This window comes from Lepus europaeus, chromosome 17 (genome assembly GCF_033115175.1).
Source record: "Lepus europaeus isolate LE1 chromosome 17, mLepTim1.pri, whole genome shotgun sequence".
Classification (NCBI taxonomy): Eukaryota; Metazoa; Chordata; class Mammalia; order Lagomorpha; family Leporidae; genus Lepus; species Lepus europaeus.
Genome location: NC_084843.1, coordinates 41,754,496 through 41,777,192, shown reverse-complemented (window position 1 = coordinate 41,777,192; position 22,697 = coordinate 41,754,496). Strand labels below are relative to the sequence as shown.

The 22,697-nt window shown below is 42.5% G+C and overlaps 1 protein-coding gene across 9 annotated transcripts in view; it reads right to left on the bottom strand.

The window, feature by feature from the left end:
• Nucleotides 1-22,697, bottom strand: part of SGMS1 (sphingomyelin synthase 1) — a 465,134-nt gene that overhangs the window by 16,810 nt on the left and 425,627 nt on the right. For all 9 annotated transcript variants that reach the window (XM_062215295.1, XM_062215298.1, XM_062215297.1 and 6 more), the window contains one exon: nt 7,173-7,290. In XM_062215295.1, the coding sequence (XP_062071279.1) occupies nt 7,173-7,290 (118 nt within the window). The remainder of the gene's footprint in view (nt 1-7,172; nt 7,291-22,697) is intronic.

Sequence of the window (22,697 nt, the reverse complement as noted above, 5' to 3'; positions counted from 1 at the left end):
CCAGAGAGTGATCTGCTGAGTCAAACATTAGTTCTGGCTCCTGGGTGTCCATTTGTAAGAGAAGGGGATGCTTGTCTTACATGTAAGTGCATCCTTAAAATTCACCCTTATTGGGGCTAACATTTGGCACAGCAGTTAGACACTGCTTGGGATGCCTGCATCCCAAATTGGAGTGTCTGGATTCAGCTCTGCTTTCAATTCCAGCTTCCTGCTAATACCCACTCTGGAAGGCTACATGTAATGGTTCAAGTATTTGGATCTCTGCAACCCATATGGGAGACCTGGACTGAGTTCCAGCCTCCTGGTTTCCGCCTCACCCGGTTCCCACCGTTGGGGGCATCTGGACAGTGAACCAGCAGATGGGAGCACTCTCCCTCTGTCTCTCTGCTTTTCAAATAAATAAAAATTAATCAGTTTTGTCCATAAAGAGCAGGTTCTCCATAAATGTTTAGAAAATAAGTAACTTGCTTGTTCAGCAAATGAAATCAGGTCAATATTCTGCCTGACTCACACTCCCAGAGAATAGTGGTGTCTTCCCTTCAGTAAGGAAACCATTTAGAAATGTTAAGGTCTACACAATTATGTGCAAATGTACGTAGCAAATGTTAAATAAAAGGAGACAGGAATAATAACTGTATGGATAGCATGACAAGAATTATGTAAGAAATATGCTAAAGGACTAATATACTGAAATATTAACAGTATATAGAGCCATGAGTGATTCCAAAATTTTTTTTCTCTCAATATATTGATAATGAACATGTGCTTTGCTTACAATGGAAAAAAAAAACCTTTAAGAGACAGAAATGGTTTCATACAGAAAGATAAAAGGGAAAGTGAAGAAGAGACTTGGGATGGGCAAGGCTATCAGAAATTATATGCAATAAATAGAAAAAAATGAGAATAAATAAAGAGGAAAATGGTACTGATATTAAGAAACTAGGAGGCAAGCAGGAAACTAGATAAAACCAAACACTGGCGATTTCAGTTCCTCAATGCACAAGGATGGCGTGAAGTTGTTTTGGTGATGGAACAGGAGTCAGGCTCTGAAAGGGTCAGCAGGAGCTGATCAGAATATCCAAATCTGTCAGTGAGAAGGGCACCTGGAATATTCCAACTGCCACCTGATAAAGGAAGAAGCAAGGAGAGGAGGTGATGAAGCCCTGAACAGAAGTGAGGCTTTTGCCTTGTGAGACTCAGCTCCTGCCAGGAAAGGGAGCCAGCAGTCTGATGATTAGTATTTCACTGCTCAGCCACAGCTCGGCTGATGGGCTCACATCGCCCTAATCCGCGCTCCGCTCAAGAGCAGACAGTGGCAGAGAGCAACACCAACGGGGCCTTCTGCTGCTGCATTTGCCACCCCCACGTGACTGGTGTCCGAAAGTGGGCTGTGTTCATGCATTCAGGGCAAAAATAAGTCTTTCAAGTTGAAGAGAATGTCACCAGAAACGCCACGGCAGACTAGTGCATCAGCCAGCGAAGTGCTCTTGCTGGAATGCAATCTCTTTCCAAAGGTTTTCAAATCTAAGGTCACCATGGAAACCATAATACAGAATGCATTATGGTATTGCTTAGTATTAAATGAACTCATGTGATTCTTAAAACTTGACTTGAAAACTCTATGTTACTCCTTTTCTTCCACTGGCATGAAGCTATCTGTACCTGGGGGCTGGGTGAGTATTTTTTTAAAGGAGTTTGCTAAAACAAAATAAAAACTTTTCACTGGAAAGTTCTGAACACCAAAGAATTCTTACATGTTTCTGTCTCATTTCTTTACTGAATCATAAATGTTCACAGTTGTAACCAGAGAAGGGGTTGTTTTTAGGACAGAATGTATGCTCCTGGGAGAACAGCTGTAATGGACTGATGCGGGCTAATGAAGGAATCGAAAACTTGGCGAGCTCCAGCTCAGCCCTGCATGTGTGTTCCCTAGAAAACAGCACAAGCACTTCCCAGAAACTCATAATCGGGGAAATGAGAACGCCTCCTCCCCTTTCCGCGCCGCCCAGCGCTCATCATCGTTGCAGTGCCATCGGAGGGGAGGCCTATCCTCCTTCCCTCCTGACCATCTCACCATAATTCCTCCAAGCAGTTACATTTTGTGATGTGATCTGCTCTAAGATGAATGAAGAGTAAGACCAATTTCCACAATTACTATTGCATATTTGTGGGAGCGCTCTTCTTAGAACTCATGTATTTTGAGACTTGATGTGGAGAAAAGCACTAGGTATGCTACAATTAAGGGGACTACTTGATGGTGGAACAAAGCTTAAGTTCATGTGACTTAAACAAAAAGTCACATTCTTTTTTTTTTTTTTTGACAGGCAGAGTGGACAGTGAGAGAGAGACAGAGAGAAAGGTCTTCCTTTTTGCCGTTGGTTCACCCTCCAATGGCTGCTGTGGTAGGCACACTGCAGCCGGCGCACCGCGCTGATCCGATGGCAGGAGCCAGGTGCTTCTCCTGGTCTCCCATGGGGTGCAGGGCCCAAGCACTTGGGCCATCCTCCACTGCACTCCCTGGCCACTGCAGAGAGCTGGCCTGGAAGAGGGGCAACCAGGACAGGATCGGTGCCCTGACCGGGACTAGAACCTGGTGTGCCGGCGCCGCAAGGCGGAGGATTAGCCTATTGAGCCGCAGCGCCAGCCCAAAAAGTCACATTCTAAAGGTCCAATCTCTTGCCTCATAGTCTGGTGGAGACTGAGTAATGTCAGAGTATCTACCAACTGGCATGTCTTAAATAGTGTCTCAAATCATGAGATACTCCGTACTGAAAGCAACATACCTTTCGTATCCAATCTCTAGGCCATTTATTTCATACCCACAGCTTTGAGCCTCTCTCTATTGTATGATGATCACAAATCACAAACATTTAGTTTCTAGCTCTAGTTTTCCCTTCAACTTTAGACCTATGTTGCCTACTGTCCTAGACAATACCACTTAACTGTTTCACACATACCTTCAGCTCTGCATGCTTAACCCAAGACTCTAGTCCCTTTCATCCCATCTTGTAATCACTCCAGTGATAAAACCCAGTCTCTGAAATCTTCCCATCAAGTCTCATTCCCTATGTCAATTTTCTACCAGGTTGAACCCATCTGTCCTCTTAAATATTACTCCAATCTGTCTCTTCATTCTTAGAACCAGTGGTTGAGCATTTGGAAATTGATTAAATAAGGGGAACAAGTCTGTACTGGTGATTTTTTTAAAAGGTTTATTTGAAAGGCAGAGTTACAGAGAGGCAGAGAGAGAGAGAGAGAGAGGCGGGGGGGGGGGGGGGCAGAGAGAGAGGTAGTTCTTCCATCTGCTGGTTCACTCCCCAAATGGCTGCAATGGCTGGAGTTGGGCCAATCTGAAGCCAGGAGCTTGGAGTCTTCTTGGGTCTCCCACAGGGGTGCAGGGGCCTAAGCATTTGGGCCACTTCCCACTGCTTTCACAGGCCATAGCAGAGAGCCAGATGGGAAGTGGAGCAGCTAGCGCCCACATTGGATGTCTACACTTCAGGCAGTGGCTTTACCCACTATGCCACAGCACTGGCCCCTGGACTGGTGATTTTAAGGTGCTTCCACAAAGGCAGGAGCTTTATCTACCTTGCTCCACTCTCATACTAAAGCAACTCAAACATCCACATGCTTGCTACATCAGCTCCCACTGGATGACTGAAGGGTCTGCAGCAGGATAACAACCCCAAGTTCTCTTCTGATTTCTGGATGGCATCTTATATCGACAGTGCCCCTGGATACTGTCTCCCTTCAAGTTGACAACTCCTTAAGACAGATTTTTTTAAGTGTCATTAGTTTGCTTTTTGTTTATTGTGGGTTTTTTTTGCCAATACAAGAATTGAGGCTCTGAAAAGTTTAAAAGACCTGCCCAACACATCTGCCACACAGTTAGTAAGAGGTCTCACAAGACCACCTTAACCCCGATTTCCGTGTTCTCTTCAGTACTAGATAAGTTTGTATTTTAGAGGGGTTAATAAGTCCTCTTTTCCATGCAATGGTTTTTTCTTTTTCTTTTTTTTAAGATTCATTTATTTTACTTGAAAGGCAGAGTTACAGAGAAATAGAGAGAGAAGGAGAGATAGAGAGATTTTCCATCTGCGGGTTCATTCCCCAAATGGTCACAGTGGCTGGAGCTGGGCCGGTCCCAAGCCAGGAGCTTCTTTGGGGTCTCCCATGTGGGTTCAGGGGCCCAAGCATTGGGCCATCTTTGGCTGCTTTCCCAGTTGCATTAGCAGTGAGCTGGATCAGAAGTGGAGCAGCCAGAGTCTCAAACCAGTACCTACAAGGGATGCTGACACTGCAGGTGGTAGCTTAATCCACACCAATCCCCCATGCAATGGTTCTAAGAGACATTAATGATGTGGATATCAAGCTGAACATTGGATTGGGTGCCTTGCAATAAAATTCCTTTCGGTTCTGGTTCTCTAAGACCCAGGTGAGACTGTCAAGTGCACAAAGTTGGTCTCTGACTTCTCTCTCAAGTACTGCCCTTCTTCCCTCTGACACTGATCTCTAGTCAGTATGGATTCCTTGCCTGACTGCTGATTTCTTAAGCTTGACTTGCCAAGCATGGGGCAGTACCCAGCCTTCAAGGCCTTTTCCAACTCTTTGTTGGAAATCTTTTCAATCTACCTGCAAAAGGAATCTGAATGTAATCTGAATTACTGAATGTAATTAAGTTTCAAGAGCCAAACTGCAATTCAGAGGAACTATGGAGGAGAGAGGCACAAGCTAACTGGCACCATAATGAAACAAACAGGTAAAGCGCACCACATGTTCTCCATGACAACTGATCTTATCTCCACAAGCTGCTGGCAGGGAGGGAAAAAGGAGAAGGACTGCTCTAGAGTTGTAGACTGAAGAGACAGAACTAGCAGTTGTAAAGGCTTTAGATTCTAATTTAGTTAAACCAACTTTAATAATAATTCAAAAGGCATTTTAGAAATCAGTATTCTCCATGAACTGGTATTTGTGGATATCAAAGAATTAGTATTACTTTGGTTGAATACCATTAGCATTATGACTATGCAATAAAATGTTCACAGTATTGAGATGCGTACTAACTTACACAGAAATGAAATAGTGTTGCCTGGGAGTTATTTTAAAATACATTAAAAAGAAAAAGAAAAAATAGACAAATACTGCTAATTATTAAATCTAGCTGTTGGGCATACAAGGGTTCCTGATGGCAGCTTTTCCACTTTGGTGTACATTTAAAACTTTCTAGAATTGTGAAATTGTATCCTGAATCCTTTCTTCCAAGAGTCCTATTTTACCAAAGAGGGAATCAGATTTAGTGAGTTTTAACCACTAATTTTTGCTAGGATGTGCTAGTATTTCACTCCCTTCTGTCATGGAATGATGGGCTCAGTGGGGATTTCTGGCAACACAATAAATAAATGACACATTTGAGTTGAGCATTTGTGCACTGTTCCTGCTGTTACCTCTGCCTTTACCAAGACAACCACAAGCTATTCTTAGCCACAGGATCTTGGTGAGATAGACCAGTGATTCATGCTCACGGCCTAAAGGTTCACCACAGTCTGGGCCCTAACAGCAACTGGGTGGAATTACAGAGGTTCTCAAGAAGCAACAGGGCTAGACTAAGAGAAGCAGAAGGGCTGCACAGCACAGCCCCTCAACTTCTGAGTCCATTTTCAGTGTGTACTTAGCCAGAACCCATATTTGACATTCTATCCCCGGCAGTCAAATTTCCCAATGCACAGACTTTTTAATGTAGCTGCACTGAACTTAGACATGTGTCAACAACGTCGGTTCACTACCGACAAAACGCTGCTTTTATCAAGCCAGCCTCCCAGCGGGAGCCTACATCACCGAAGTTTCAATGATACCATGAGATTTCTTGCGACCCAGGAGTTGAAGATGAGCAAGTGCTTGAAAGCTTTCATAGAGGATGGAAAAGATGTGAGGCTGGCTTCTTTGGAAGGGCTCAGGAAACAGCAGGAGATAGAGACTAGCAGGACTGCTGACACAGAGGAAAGGAATGTTGGGAACATTCATTCTCCATGACAGCTTCTCTAGGGTAAAGGAAGCAGCGTTTGACAAAAAACAGACAAGAGTTAAGAATCTAGCCACTTGTGGAGGCACAAAAATAGCTCTAGGAAGGAAGGAGGACCACAGTACACAAACTAAAGGGACCCAACTTTTTCTATGATCACGACATCACTTAAAAACTCCAGGGAGGTTTTTTTCAGCCCCATTTCCAAAGCGTCTATCAGAAAGAATTTTTAAAAAAAAGAAAAAGAAGAAGGAAAAGAAAAAAGAAAGAAGGAAGGAAGGAAAGTTTCTTTCAGAAGGTACAAAAGCACAGAGGAATGAGACTGAAGGAGACTGAAAGAGTATGGCTCTTTTGCCAATATAGGTGCAATGCAAAGAAATAATGTCAGACACAACAAAGTCTTCCACACTTTCTCCTGCTAACATCAAGACAAGAAATTAGTTTCTTCTGTTTCTTACTGTATTACCAAGTTTTAATGTATGCAAACATTTTAAAATTTATAACCTTTGCTATTTCATAAAGTTCCAACCAGCTCCCTAGTTAAAAATCCTAAGTAAATTTTAGGGGGTAAAGAGTGCCATGGGGATCTGATGGGAAGCTAGAAATTGTAAGTGAGAAACAAGGTTTATTTTTAAAAAATTTCTATCCTACTAGAGAAGATCAACAAGGCAAAAGGTACCTCCTGACAATAGTGATCTTATTTGAATTGGTGGAGTGTTGCAAAGGCATATGGATATTTTTCTCCTGCTTGCTCTACTATGGAGATTAATAGAAGGAAAAAGAAAAAAAAAATCATTTGAGATTGAGCTTTCCATCTAAGAGAGGAAGAAAGCACACAAAGGCTCTGGATCTGTGTCAGGGGGGAGTGCGTGATATTTTAGAAGTCTGGCAGGAAACCAAAGTGCTACACCCACAAACAAAGCTCCACTGCTTCTAACATGCTAACTAGCCCACAAATTTCCCCAGCTGGGAAGCAGTGTCAGGACTTGGAAATTGTGAGATGGGTGAGGCTGCCTGGCCCCACTGCTCACTAACACTCCAAGATGAGAATGGAGGGACTGTACTTTGAAGAAATTTTCACTTTTGGCCTTAGAGGGCCCCAGGGCAAAAGGAGAAACAAACAGAAAGGAAATTACAGTGAGGAACAATTTACCTTCGGAGAACAGTTGAAATGCATACCGGGTACTGGGAGTGTGGTTACATACATTGTAATACACCGATACAGGTACAGCGTGCCAACTATGCAGAAAAATCTTCTGCTAATAATAGACCTAGAAAAAGGGAAAAACAGGGCAGATTCTCAGTCAAGAAGTTCTGCAGGTTCATTAACTTTATGTTTGCAATGACCCAAAAAGACAAACAAATCCAAAAAACTACTTGCAAGCTTGAAACCAGAATGCTATAACTATAAAACAGCAGATTAAGAAAAGGAGTTGCAGAATAATGTGGGGTGTGTGTGTGTGTGTGTGTATGTGTGTGATTTAAAAAAAAATACTTACTGGCCAAAAGAGTTTAAATCACTGTCAATTGCCCAGGTTTCATGAGGGTTTCATGAAACGTTAAATGTTATCTTGAGTTGACATTCAACTGATACACAAGTGGACCGAACTCTGTCAGGTCAGGCCCACTGAGTATCTACAGCTACACATTTAGAGAGTTTTTCTGTCAGAAAAGGGAAGATGTTCAGAAAACCTGAGTAACAATAGAATGAGAATTTAAAACATTTATGCCATTTAATGAGTCAAAGTCATTAAGAAATTTTACTCACACACTTCAGACACTGATTCTCTGAGGCAAGGTGATGCCAAGAAAAGAATCTATTCAACAACATCCAACTCCCATCCTAATCCCTAAATACTATATAGCTGCAGGACAGAAAAGGAAATTGAGATTCAGAGAAGTTATCAGTAAAATAAGATTAAGAGCATTAAGAATAATGGATGGAAAATCCTTACCATAAGGTAGGTATAAATGGTAGCTATCAAGTGTGTAAGTTATATGGATGAATACAAATGTAAGCAACAATTGGAAATACTTTTATAAGTGGATTGCATTAAAATTATGTTGTATACACAGCTAAACATGTATACTGAATCTGATAACTTCTCCTAATAAATATCAAATTTACTTAATCTCATGAAGGTAAACCTAAGTGAGTCCTGGACAAGAACACTCCTTCCTTCTCTCCCTTTCTCCTATTCTACTCTACCACAGGCCAGGCCAGAATCACTATCCTCTGGGTCTCTTCTTCTGCAACCTTGGGGAATTCAAGTTTCAAGTTTTTCTTGGCCTAAGACCACCTGGCTTAAATAAACAAGAAAAATTCAGAAACAGTAGATAGGCCTTCCTCTTACAATATTCAACATTCAGTCACTCTATAATTGTATGGTATCGGTATATTATTATGCAAGACAGGCGTGCCTACTGAAGTGTGGTAGTGAGAGGAGCATTTGTCTCACTTGAATAAAAGGAACAAAGTGCTACCATTACTTGAGTGAAAAAAAAAGAAATTTTAAAAAGCATGCAACTATATCCATGTCACATTCCAACCTACTCAGTCCATGTAATTTCACTGGGCTTTTTGAGAAGAATTTGGGTATTTCATCACCATACCTAGACTTCTACAACTAGGTCAGAACTGTTTACCATGGGAGTGGTCTATTTTCTTCTAGTGAAGCTATGTATGACACCTCCAGACACAAGAAGGTATTGACATTAAGCTGTCTTAGAAAGGTACAAGTCTCTAATTTCAAGTACAATGAAAAGCACTTTATAATTGAACAATACAATGAGGGACAATACCCGAGGAAAAATACTAGTCTATAAATGCCTTTGTTGAGAATACCAAGAAAGAAATACCACCATGAGTTGGACAGTAAAATTGTCATCTTTCTTAAAAACAAAAAGTTCCCTTTAGCCATCCTCTATAAACAAGTAGGAATTGTTTGCAATCTCACTTGAACTATACAAAAAACAATCAGGACAGGGGCTGGCACTGTGGCATAGTGGGTAAAGCCGCTGCCTGGAGTGCTGGCATCCCATATAGGCACCAGTTCAAGTACTGGCTGCTCCACTTCCGATCCAGCTCCCTGCTATGGCCTGGGAAAGCAGTAGAAGATGGACCAAGTGCTTGGACCCCTGCACCTGCATGGGAGACCCAGAACAAACTCCCATCTCCTGGCTTTGGATCTGCACAGTTCTGGCCGTGGCGGCAAACTGGTGAGTGAACCAGCAGATGGAAGATCTCTCTCTCTTTTTCTGCCTCTAATTCTGCCTTTCAAATAAATAAATAAATCTTTAAAAAAAAAGAAATGCTCAGGAAAAAACTGTCAAGTCTATATCTGTTGACCTTTTTAAAGGAAGGATAATAAAATTATTGCATTTGGAAAGATTGTGAGCTTAAAATAATTTTGCCTGATCATTTCATAGAGAAAGATAGATATAAACCCCAATAAATACTTCTGTTCTTTAAAGTTACCTTTTTAAAAAAAAAAGATTTATTTATGTATTTGAGAGGTAGAGATACAGACAGAGAGAGGGAAATACAGAGAGAAACGTCCTCCATCTGCTGGTTCACTCCCCAATGGCCCCAATGGCTGGGGCTGGGCCTATCTTAAGTCAGGAACCAGGAGCTCCTTCTGGGTTTCCCATGTGGGTGCAAGGGCCCAAGCACTTGGACCATCTTCCACTTCTTTCTCAAGTCATAAGCAGAGAGCTGGATCAGAAGAGGAGCAACTGGGACATGAACTGGCACCCATTTTGGATGCTGGTGCAACAGGTGGAGGCTTAGCCAACTACGCCACAGCGCTGGCCCCCAAAAACTATTTATCTCAAATTTGAATCACATGTGAGTACCAATGAAATTATTTCATAATTATCTGAGAATGAATAAAAGGAAAATATTGATGGCTCAGTCCCATTTAATATTTGACTTGAAGTGAAAAACTCAAATGAAGTTATCCTTGTGAATTTGTCAATGTTGACAATAGGGTAACAAGTTGGATGTGGCTGTTTCTAACAATTTTTTGATCTTTAGAATTTATTTAAATCTTTTTTCTTTTCAAAATTGTTTTGTATAAGGTTAAACAACAATCTGTTATCATAAACTTAAAAAGGCAGAACAAAAAAGTGTTTCAAAGAATTGTATGAAACTGTGGATATTCATTCCCTTAACCAAAAAATCTCATACATTTAGAATTCTTATTTACTTAAAAGTTTAAAAGCTCGACATGTGTTATAAAAGAAAATCACAGAAGAAATACTAATGAGCTATTACAAGGCTTGAAGCAAATGCCAAAACAGAAGATGCATGATGGAATTCTCAGAAGCACAGGACACTCTGCTGGGATGCACGCCTCTCCTTTCATGTTGGGGAGAAGTCTGCTTCCCCCCTGCTCACACTTTACAGTGACTATGTCTCCGGGACCTGTGCTTGGCTAGTTAGCTAGTCTTCTCCCAAACTTGTTTTTGGGCGCATGTTCATTACCACTTTTTCTGGGAGCAAAGAAAAACACCTATGAAATCTAATGTCAAGGGAAGATGAATAAAAGTACTAATATTCTATAGAGTATAAAGGTTTGCTATAACGGTAGACTATTTCCAGTACAGGTGACTTAGTTAAATATCTTAAATATCCCCTATTCAAAAAGGAAAAAGTGCTCAGCACTTGATTAAGATTAGTTTTAAAACAGCAGAGGTAGGGGTGTGGGTTCGGTTAAGACATCAGTTAAGATGCCCGTATCCCACATCTGAGCACTTGGTTGGATTCTCCACTCCACTCCCAATTGCAGCTTCCTGTTAACGTGCACCCAGGGAGGTGACAGGTGATGGCCCAAATACTTGGGTTACTGACACCCACGTGGGAGAACAAAATTCTAGACTCCTGGCTTTGGCCAGACCCGGCATGTGGGAAGTGAACCAGTGGATGGGAGCTCTATCAGTTAGTGTCTGTCAATCTCTCTCTCTCTTTACCTCTTCTCCCTCCCTCCCTCTCTCCATCTCAAAAAACAAACAAACAAACAAAAAAACCAAATAAGGTAAATAGCAGTATTACAATGTTTTTGGTGTTTGGTATGACAGTCTAAAATTCTAACATACAAATGGTGAAAGAAACTAAGGTGCTGGAGTGAGACTGAAATACAGGGAGGTCTGTTTTACACAACTTGTCTCTTTCAACAACTCCACAGCAGGCAGACAGACCAATTCTTCATGCTCAGACCTGGTCTCTGAGCTGTTTAAGGAAGCTGTGGCTTTTAGAAACAAACTGGCTCCGATATACAGCAGTGGAATTAAACAACAACTGCAAATCCGGGGCAGCACACAAGGCAAAGCACATGCAGTGGAACCCAGAGACGAGGAGATGGAAATTCATGCAGTGCCATGAGAGCCGGTGCGCGATTCAGCCAGTGACTTCCGTATGTGAAACGTGGACAATGCGTCATCGAGCTGTGTCTGTACTCAGGTGCTGGCTCTAACTCTAACACTTAGTGACCTTGGCCATCTCGATCAATTTCCTTCAAACTTAGCTTCCTCAACAGCGAGGGGAGAAAATGGACACTGCTTATGAATCAGAGAAATGGACTAGACATTAGTAGAAAGGCTATGAAATAGGACCAAGAATGGGGCATTGGGCTATTCATTACCTATACTTTCTTTAAACATTTGCTTCTAAATGTAAGAGGTTAGAAAAACAAAGTAATTTTCTTTAGAGCCAATGACCACACAACTAAAACCTTGTTGTTGTTGTTGTTGTTTTTACGGATATATTTCTTCAGGGGTGGTATGAACAGCAGCAACTGTTTTGCCAAATTTCTCCTATACGCCAAGCTCTGGCCCACTCAGTTCTTAAAACAAGCCAGCAATGCACGGCTATGATCCTGATTTTACAGCTGGGAAAACTGTAGCTCAGAGAGTTTAAATGGAAATACATCATGCAAGACAAAAATATCCAAGAAACTGCTTTACATTATGGAAGAAATCCCAATTTTGATGACCTATGGATGAACATTCTTCGTATTTCAGTTATATTACAAAAGCTACTTGACTCAAATTTTCACTAAGTTGGTGTTTTATGTCCTATTTTATATTGACCAGAATTCTGTAAAATAAGCAATTTGATACTTTAATAACTATATTAGTCACTAAAGTACTGAAAAGAATCCTTCTACTAACATAGACATCCAAAATCAAATGTCACTTTTTCACTGTTGACACCTGTGATGAGTTAATTTGCTAATTACTACTTTTATACGTTCAGTTATTGAGCAGTATCATCCATTTCTCAACATTCTTATCTCACCTGAAACTCCAAATTACCTTCTTTCTACATGTTGTCCCAATACTGCTTTAGCCACTGGCTAGGGTCTGAATGTCTGTTCCTCACAGGATTAGTGCCTCATAAAAGAGGCCTAGCCAGCCTCTTCCACCATGTGAGGACACAGGTGTTCTCAGTGAGCCAGGGAGGGGCCCTCAGATGCCAACCAGTCAAAGCCTTGCTCTTGAACTCCACAGCCTCTGGAACTGTGAGACGTCAATTTCTGTTGTTCACAACCAACCCAGGCTATGTTTATTTTGTTAGGGCAGCATGGACATATCTCCCCAAAATTCATGCTGCAGAACAGCAGCCAGACTCCTGACAAGGCTCCTCCATGAGCCCCCAAATTCCCACATTCTATGGAAGCTAACTTCTTTCCACCCATTAATTCATTGCTATTAGCTCACAATGCCTTGGATTGTGAACGTCGCTCGCCACCACTGTAAGTCCAAACTCCCCAAACTCCCTGCAGGGCTCCAATTTGACATGACTCTCAGCCACCTCTTCTGTCTAATATCTCATAGACAAGAATTGCTTGGCCCAGGACAAAAGGAATCGATCATGTTCCCAAAACACAACCTCAGTTTCTCCCACATGCCTGCCAGTCTCCTCCCCTGGTTCCCTCATTATCCTGCCCTCTTACAATCCTATCCATCCGCTTCATGCCTTCGAGAAGTTCCCATCTGGACAGAGCCACCTCATCCTCTGTTCACTCTGGCACTTTGTTTCTATTTCTGGAACTCTCAATAGTGAGATTGGTATCGTCATTACCCACGAAGGCGATGTCCCAATCCCTTTATCAGAAAAAACTCCCACAGAGCTGTACCCTCATCATCCTATAGTCCCAGTGAGACGTGAGTGATCTGTAATACAGGGAATACCATACAGCTCCATTCTGTGGCGCTTGCTTTGTGTTCATTCCCTGTGATAGTCTTTTCCTATTTATCTCCATGTTTGCCCTGCAACCTTTCTCCTATACCTGCCCTGATGCTCACTCTGCAGTCACATTTTGATTTAAAACATTCACCGAGACCCCTCCCCTCAACAAGCAGGAAGGTAAAGCCCCAGAGACGGGGACTGGGCTCTGCTTTCTCTCTTCTCTCCTGTGTCCTCATGGTCCTGTATGAGTTTTCCAGCCAGTCTCAGCAGTTCCAGATAAAAGATTATGAAAACCCAGGGTTTATTTCAGGGCTTTAGGAAAAAAAGTTCCAAGGCCAAGTTAGTAAAACAAATAAAAGAACAGGGTTAAATGTCACAGAGAAAAAAAAAAGTCAAACTTAAGACTCCTGGAAAATTGAGAATTTGTTTCATATTTTTGGGCACCCACTGAACTCAGGGAGGTTGGCAGTCTGATGCACACCCAAGCAACTAGCTCAGTAATGTATTCATACACACAGTGCTTGCCTTTTTAAAATTCAACTCAAAGGCACTTCCATCTTTGATATTCATTATTTTACCCATATTCCTGCAGCACACATTACTGTCCCATTTTATAAAAGGAAAAATCAAGGTGTGAAGAGTTTAAGTACTAGGCTGGGGCCATGGAGTCAATGACAGAAAACCCAGGTCTTTAGGTTTCCAATAAGCTGCTTTACAAAAAAAAAAAAAAAAAAAAAAAAAAAAAAGCTTAGTTTTTTTTCTCCTAAATCCTGTGTAGCAAGTCTGTAATATAGTCCAATAGTTGACTAGGTTCAGGAAATAATCCATACTGGTTTGGGAAATCTGCCAAGAATAGACCCCATTGTAAAACTGTTCCTAGCCGGCGCCACGGCTTAATAGGCTAATCCTCTGCCTAGCGGCGCCGGCACACCGGGTCCTAGTCCCGGTTGGGGCGCCGGATTCTGTCCTGGTAGCCCCTCTTCCAGGCCAGCTCTTTGCTGTGGCCCAGGAGTGCAGTGGAGGATGGCCCAAATTCTTGGGCCCTGCACCCGCATGGGAGACCAGGAGAAGCACCTGGCTCCTGCCTTCGGATCAGCGCAGTGCACCGGCTGCAGCGTGCCGGCTGTGGTGGCCATTGGAGGGTGAACCAACGGCAAAGGAAGACCTTTCTCTCTGTGTCTCTCTCTCTCTGTCCACTCTGCCTGTCAAAAAAAAAAAAAAAAAAAAAAAAAAAAAAAAAACACTGTTCCTAAATTGTCTTTTAAAAAACTATTATTATTTCATGGGTTACTATAACATAAATTAAGAAAAAAAGTTACCCCATGAGATACTAAAGAAAACATTATGTACTTGAGACAATGAGTAATTAAAATTAGGTATTCTCCAAAAAATACCACATAAAATTGTACAAGACAAAAGGAGTAGTATTTCTTTTTGATATTTTAGTCTACCAACAGAAGTACCACAGCCAGCAGAAGTGATCAATTAGTGTTTGCTCTTTGGTGAGTGGATTATCCTTAAAATTAACACACTCTCATTTTAACAGAGTTTCTCAAACAGTAACAACCATATATATCACTAGCAGTTGCTAACACGCATTGAATTCTAGGCAAAATAACTAGCATGGTGCAACATTCAATATGTATGAGCAGCTATTATTGTTAGGTATTCATTCATAGAATGTGTGTGTGTATGTATGCATGTGTGTGTGTGTTTTCTAGGCATTACTGTAGGCAGTGAACAGAATGGACAAGAAGCCTGCCTCATGGTGGTTATTTATATTCTTGTGGAGGGGACAGACAATAAACAAGTAAAATACACAACATGATAGATACAGGACAAAAGGTAAAACAAAGCCAGAGTGCCACTGGGGAAAGGGAGGTCACAATTCAGGGCTTACCTGGTCAGAGAGTCTCCTCCTTTGTTAACCATGAGGAGGTCTGGAGGGGAGATACCATCGACCACCATGGTAGGTATCTGCTGACCCGCGAGGGGTTCAGGGAGCAGAGAGCATCAGGCGACGAGGCCTGGTAGGACTCCTCAGTCACCAAGAGGACACTGGCTTTCACACTGGGTGAAGTTTACATACTTGAGTATGTAAACTAACCCTGGCAGGGCCATGTTCTGCGTGTGCCCAACAGAGACGTGGCTCGGGGGCTCCAGGAGCAGACACAGAGATTATCTGCAGGAAGCTCCTGCAGTATCTCAGGTAAGAGATGGTGGTGGTCAGACTTCGGCTGCAAGGGGTGGTGAGAAGGGCAAAACCTGCAGAAACCAGATGTGGAGTGGAAGAGGTATCAAGACAAGACCCCAGTGTTCAGCCTGAGAACCAAGAAGGCCAGAGATGCCGTTAACTAACACGGGGGCAGGAGTGGCCGTGCTGGGAACCACGAGGATGCCAAGTTCTCTCAAATGCTTCAGACGAATGATCTCATTCAAGTCTCACAATCAGCGTAATATTCCACTCAATATATGTTAGCAACTATTATTTGAGAAACTATTACAGTCGGTCCTCTCTAAGCTGGGCTCTGCATCCACAGACTGACCCAACTGCAGAGGGAAAACACCCAGTGAACTAAGTGTGTGCAGACTTTGCCATCCTTGTCATCATTCCCTACACAATATAGCACGCCAAATACCGACACAGCATGTACACTGTACTAGGTATTAGCAGTCATCTCTGGACCACATGTGTACGTTATCTGCAAATCCTATGTTATTTTATGAAAGGACTTGAGCATCCATGGATTTTGATAGGTGCATAGAGTTCTGGAACCAATCCTCTGCTGATAATGAGGAACAACTGTCCCTCATGGTATAGGTGAGGAAGCACTGCGACTATAGTAGCTAAGAAATCTGTCCAAAGTTACTGTAAGGGGGCCAGCACTGTGGTGTAGAGGGTAAAACCACTGCCTGCAGTGCCAGCATCCCACATGGGCATCAGTTGGAGTCCTGGCTGCTCCTCTTCTGATCCAGCTCTCTGCTATAGCCTGGGAAAGCAGTGGAAGATGTCCCAATCCTTGGCCCCGTGCCCACGTGGAAGACCTGGAAGAAGCTCCTGGCTTTGGATAGGTCCAGCTCTGGCCATGGTGGCCATCTGGGGAGTAACCAGCAGATCGGAGATTTTTCTCTCTCTGCCTCTGCCTCTCTGTAACTCTGCCTTTCAAATAAATAAATAAAATCTTAAATATTAATTAAAATAATAAAAAATAAAAAAAGTTACTGTAAGTAGGTAGCTGCCAGAATCTAAATTAAGGATGATCTTCAAGTGTTATGATTTACAATAAAACCGCATGCTTAACTCCCTCTGTCATGGAAACCAACAGGCTAGTAGAAGATGTGGTGACTCCTAAATCATATCACGAATAATCAGACATCAGTGATGGTTTGCTAAGAAGTGGGAAAGAAACAATCCCTGGGCATCTCGTAAACAAGAGGAAAAAGAGAGCATCTAGAAATATGCATATACTGGTACACAGACTACTTGTTTATGAGCATATACAGAAACCTGTCAATAGAGGTATGAACCTAAATATCAGAATTATTTGTCCCTGGTGAGTGACAGATCTCTTCTTTCTGCTTGTTGTCTGTTGTTAGAATATCTGAGAATGCTGCATTTATAAATAAGTTTATTTGGCTCATAGTTCTGGAAGCTTGGGAAGTCCAAGCTCCAGCATCTGCTCAGCATCTAGTAAGGACTTAACGCACTGCGATGTGGCAGAAGACGAAACATTGCAAAATCAGCAAGTGTGCTGGTGAGTGTGGCTCTCTTCCTAAAAGGCCCTGGATGCGGGGGTCCCCACCCTTAAGACCTCATCTAATCCTACGTGTATTTCAAAGGTTCTACCTCCAAATATTACCAACATACTCATAAGAATTTGGAGATTATGTTTCCAGCACATGAACTCTTGGGGGCACAATCAGGCCATGATCTTTTTTTCTAATATTTAAGACTACACAATGGGTCTTCTAAAAGTTCATGGAAAATAAAGATTTTGAAAAAAGTTATATGTGCTATTCAAAATGTTTTTTCTCCAAAATAAGCTTACCTGTTAGTTCTAATTTCCATGAACTTTTAGAAGACTCCAAATACACATGGATTTCAAAACTTTCTGCATGAATATAAGCTTATCTTTTTTTTTTCTTTTTATAGATAGAGTTAGACACACAGAGAGAAACAGAGAGAAAGGTCTTCCTTTCATTGGTTCTCCCCTCAAATGGCCACTATGGCCGGAGCTACACTGATCCAAAGCCACGAGTCAGGTGCTTCCTCCTGGTTTCCCATGCAGGTGTAGGGGCCTAAGCACTTGGGCCATCCTCCACTGCCTTCCCGGGCCACAGCAGAGAGCTGGACTGGAAGAGGAGCAACCGGGACTAGAACCTGGCACCCATATGGGATGCTGGCACCACAGGAGGAGGATTAACCAAGTGAGCCATGGTGCCGGTCCCGCTTATCTTTATTTTTAAAGATTATGTATTTGAGAAGTAGAGTTACAGACAGTGAGAGGGAGAGACAGAGAGAAGGGTCTTCCATCCACTGGTTCACTCCCCAAATGGCCGCAATGGCTGGAGCTGAGCTGATCTGAAGCCAGGAGCTTCTTCCAGGTCTCCCTTGAGTGTGCAAGGGCCCAAGGACTTGGGCCATCTTCTACTGCTATCCCAGGCCATAGCAGAGAGATGGATCAGAAGAGGGGCAGTCAGAACTAGAACCAGCACCCATATGGGATGCGGGCACCGCAGGGGCACACCAGCCCCTAAGCTTATCTTTTAAATCCACATTCCATTAATCTTTGGAAATACCTTCATACATTACTTAGTATTATGAATAAAAATTAATTCATGAAAACTATCATTTACTCTGAATCTGTTATTTTGCGCGTGCTCTCTCTCTTTTTCCTTTTTATCTTTTCAGTTCAAAAAGGACCATTGTAATAATATTTATGGTAACTTGAAAGTCAAATTGCTGGGACTACTAAATTTAAGAAGTGACCCAGAGTAAATTCTCTTTCAATATATTTCAAGGGTTTAGGCCAGTAATGGTCATGAGATCTAAATTGGAAAAAATGAGAAAATGTGAAAGCAGCTAAGATTACTTGCTAGCTAATGTGAAAAAAGAAGCAAGCAATTCTATGAGTCTGTTGTGTATCCCGCTTCCCATGTTGGATCGTTTTTTCCCTTTTTGATTCTATCAGTTATTATTAGCAGACACTAGTCTTGTTTGTGTGATCCCTTTGACTCTTAGACCTATCAGAGTGATCAGTTGTGAACTGAAATTGATCACCTGGACTAGTGAGATGGCATTGGTACATGCCACCTTGATGGGATTGTATTGGAATCCCCTGGCACGTTTCTAACTCCACCATTTGGGACAAGTCTGATTGAGCATGTCCCAAATTGTACATCTCCTCCCTCTCTTTTTCCCACACTTATATTTAACAGGGATCAGATATCCTAAATAGCACTCTGGCCTCAGAATCAGCCCTTAAGGCATTCGGATCTGGCTCAAGAGCCCATGAGAGTATTTTAGGCATGGAAAGCCAAGACACTCTGGAAAAAAAAAAAAAAAAACCACCTAAATGAAAGATCTCTGCGAGTGAGATCCCATTGGAAAGAACAGAGGTACCTTTCTCTGAAGGGAGGAGAGAACTTCCACTTTGACTATGGCCCTGTTGGAATAAGATCAAAGTCGGTGAACTCTAAAGGCTTCCATAGCCTTGGCAACTCATGACTAGAGCCTAGGGAGATTACTGACGCCATAAACAAGAGTGTCAAATTGTTAAGTCAACAACAGGAGTCACTGTGTACTTACGTCCCATGTGGGATCTGTCCTTAATGTGTTGTCCAATGTGAAGTGATGCTATAACTAGTACTAAAACAGTAGTTTTACACTTTGTGTTTCTGTGTGGGTGCAAACTGATGAAATCCTTACTTAGTATATACTGAATCGATCTTCTGTATATAAAGATAATTGAAAATGAAAAAAAAAAAACCTGGTGTTAAATTGGAAATTGCATAGAAAATTAATAAATTTTTTAAAAATATCATGTAGGATCTCTGTCCTTAATGTGCTATACATTGTGATTTAATGCTATAACTAGTATTCCAACAGTATTTTTTCACTTTGTGTTGCTATGTGGGGGCAAACTGTTGAAATCTTCACTTCATATATACTAAACTGATCTTCTGTATATAAAGAGAATTGAAAATGAATCTTGATGTGAATGGAAGGGTAGAGGGAGCGGGAAAGGGGAGGTTGCGGGTGGGAGGGAAGTTATGGGGTGGGGGGGAAGCCATTGTAATCCATAAGCTGTACTTTGGAAATTTATATTCATTAAATAAAAGTTTAAAAAAAAAAAGAAGCAAGCAATAATCTGGGAGCACATCTACCACTGAGTCCCTGGAACACTCTTCCCCACTCCACATGATGCCCCCACACCCCAGTAAAAGAAAGGAGGACACAAGGCAGAAGCCCAGAGGATCTGGGGAGAGAAGGGGCAGGGAAGGTCCCAGGAAAGGAAAGGAAGGATCTTAGCCCAGGCCCTGAGCTTGTTCAGAGATAGGTCAGAATTGATGGGAGGGTTCAGGACTTGCTAGAAATAGGAGGAGTGGGGAGTCGGCATAACTGTCATACATGGTCAGTGGTCTTCAGTGGGGAAGCATGACCAAAGCTGGTGGCAAGGGTAGTTCCAGAACTGGCATGAGTAGGGCCTATGCCACACTGAAGGGTTACAGTACATGGCAGCTAGGACAGAGCAGAGCACATTTTAGACATCTTACAGGGAAGCGGCCAGATGTGACAATGTTCAGGATGGCAGGGCCATTCTGGGGCACATCCAAGTGTCTTTCAGATGGAATCCAACACTTAAACCTTAATCTCAGAAAAACTGATGTTTTTCTTCTGTCTGTCCTATGTACATGGATTCTATGCCAAGGATCTGCTAAGAAAATATGCTGATGAGGACAAGTGCTTGTTAAACCAGGGAATTTCTAGACTGGATTTATACTAAGAGCACATAGTCCCAACATAGGCCACAGTAGGACACTGAACAACTCAACAGCTTCTGCGAGTCTCCGTTACCTTCGCTGACAGAAGAGAACAGCACTACTTAAAGACTGACTCAATTAAGTGACACAATGCATGTGAAGAAATTCTTGACACTCAAACCAAAACAGCTTTGGAATCTGTCTCCTCAATAGGGTGAAAATGGTTTCTGACAACATGTATGAGAAAGAACAGAATGAAACAGATGTTGAGTAAGTATACAACTAACAGATGCAGCTACAAATGTAGAAGGAATAGAGACTAAGAGATGAGATAATGACAGCTTGTTGGCCAATTAAGTAACGGGAGAGGTGTCCAAAAATGCTACAGGCACTTGAGGGAATTTTGCCCTCCTGAGAGCTTTTTACCTGGATGGAGTTTAGACAACACGTTTTCAAAATGTAAAATACTTCCCCAAGAACAAAAATCCCCCAGAATATCATTTCTGTGCAACTGTTTTGCTTGTTGCTGCATCCCTAGCACACAGTCTCAAATAATTCTTGGTCAAGAGCTAAAAATAAAGGCATTCTGAAGTTCCATTAGAGACTAGCCTTGTGGTCTACAGTAAAAGGCTAATTTATAACAAAGTGAAATGATCTCAAGGGGGGCTCTTCTGGAACTTACAAAATAAATTCTATTTACTAGGAACCCTGAGAGACCTGCTTCATATCCCGTATTCCATGTCAAGTGCTTTTAAGAACTTTACCTAATCACATCCATCAATGATATAAAAATAATGGCAAAAACGTGACAGTATCTATGGTCGTATAAACTACCTTTAGAATTGGAAGAGGAAAAAATATTCTAATCTAACCAAGTAAATGTGAAAAGAAACAGTGTCAGTTAAAATAGAGTAAGACGCCGGCGCCGCGGCTCACTAGGCTAATCCTCCGCCTTGCGGCGCCGGCACACCGGGTTCTAGTCCCGGTCGGGGCACCGATCCTGTCCCGGTTGCCCCTCTTCCAGGCCAGCTCTCTGCTGTGGCCAGGGAGTGCAGTGGAGGATGGCCCAAGTCCTTGGGCCCTGCACCCCATGGGAGACCAGGAGAAGCACCTGGCTCCTGCCATCGGATCAGCGCGGTGCGCCGGCCGCAGCGCGCCAACCGCGGCGGCCATTGGAGGGTGAACCAACGGCAAAAGGAAGACCTTTCTCTCTGTCTCTCTCTCTCACTGTCCACTCTGCCTGTCAAAAAAAAAAAAAAAAAAAAAATAGAGTAAGACAAAAAATAGATGTTAGTGGAGAGCCTGGTCTGCAGAATAAAACACAAACCCAAAACAATTAAATTAGCATAAAACAGAAACAGCTGCCAATCAGTCCAGTGACTATGGTCCTGGAAATTAGATTTCCTTCAAATAAGAGACGTAAATGCTATGTAGGCAGACGCCAACAAACAAGGCCCCCAAAGCACAGCCTTTACCAGAGATTAAAATACAAAGTGAGTGTTTCCCAAAATGACTGAACATAACATATGCAACCCTGGTAAACATCTTAAACTGACCCTTCTCCAGGCCCTCCCCAGTACTCTCAGAGTACAATCTCAGAAAAGCCACACTGGAAAGTTTTATCTGTTCCTTCCTGCAGGATCAACAAGGCCTATGAAGCAGTTCCAAATATAGACATCACGCCAGGTCCTACGCAGGATCTGTCAGCACCATTTCCCTTCTTCAGTTCCTTCCCTTTTCGGCATGGGGTCAGTTTGCAAAGAATCCACTCGGTGACCATTTCCATTCTCCCTGAGGACGTCAATGTTTACGGATGAGAAAGTTCTGCCCTAACACCCAAAGCCCTCTCCCATTAAGCTCTCTGGACTCTATCCTGTATCTCCACTGTCCAGTAGTGCCCTTCTCTCTTCTTCAAATCTTTTCGCCCCCAAAGGATCAGTATACCTCCACAATATGTAATCATTCCTTACACAATCCACCCTACCCCCACCCTATTCTAGTTGATTAATGGGGAATCAGTTCTATCTCTCCATTAAATCCATTTCATAAAAATCAAGGGACCACAGAGACTCAAAAGCCTCCTATGAGAAAGACATGCAACAGAAGCCAGTCCTGTGGCTATATATAAAAGATAAGCAGATCTAAAAGTGTAACAAAAGTCATGGTTTCTAGAAACAGCCCATCCTCCTCACCACCCAGCACAAAACACACTCATCACACAACATTAACAGTCTAAATTGCCTTCCTCTCCCACCACCTGGACTATTGCAATGGCATCCAGACCAGTCTCTTGTTTTGACTCTTGCTTCCCTACTCTATTACGGCAGCCATAGTCATTTTCTCATTGCATGGATGTGTTCGTGTCTTTCTCCTCCAGTGACTTACCATAGTTGTGATAAAATCCGCACTCTTGACCCAGGATGGTCCCCTGATCTGCTGCTCCCAAACTGCTGACTGCTGACTTCCTGTGTCCCAGCACCCCCCAGCTAACCGGGCCACACG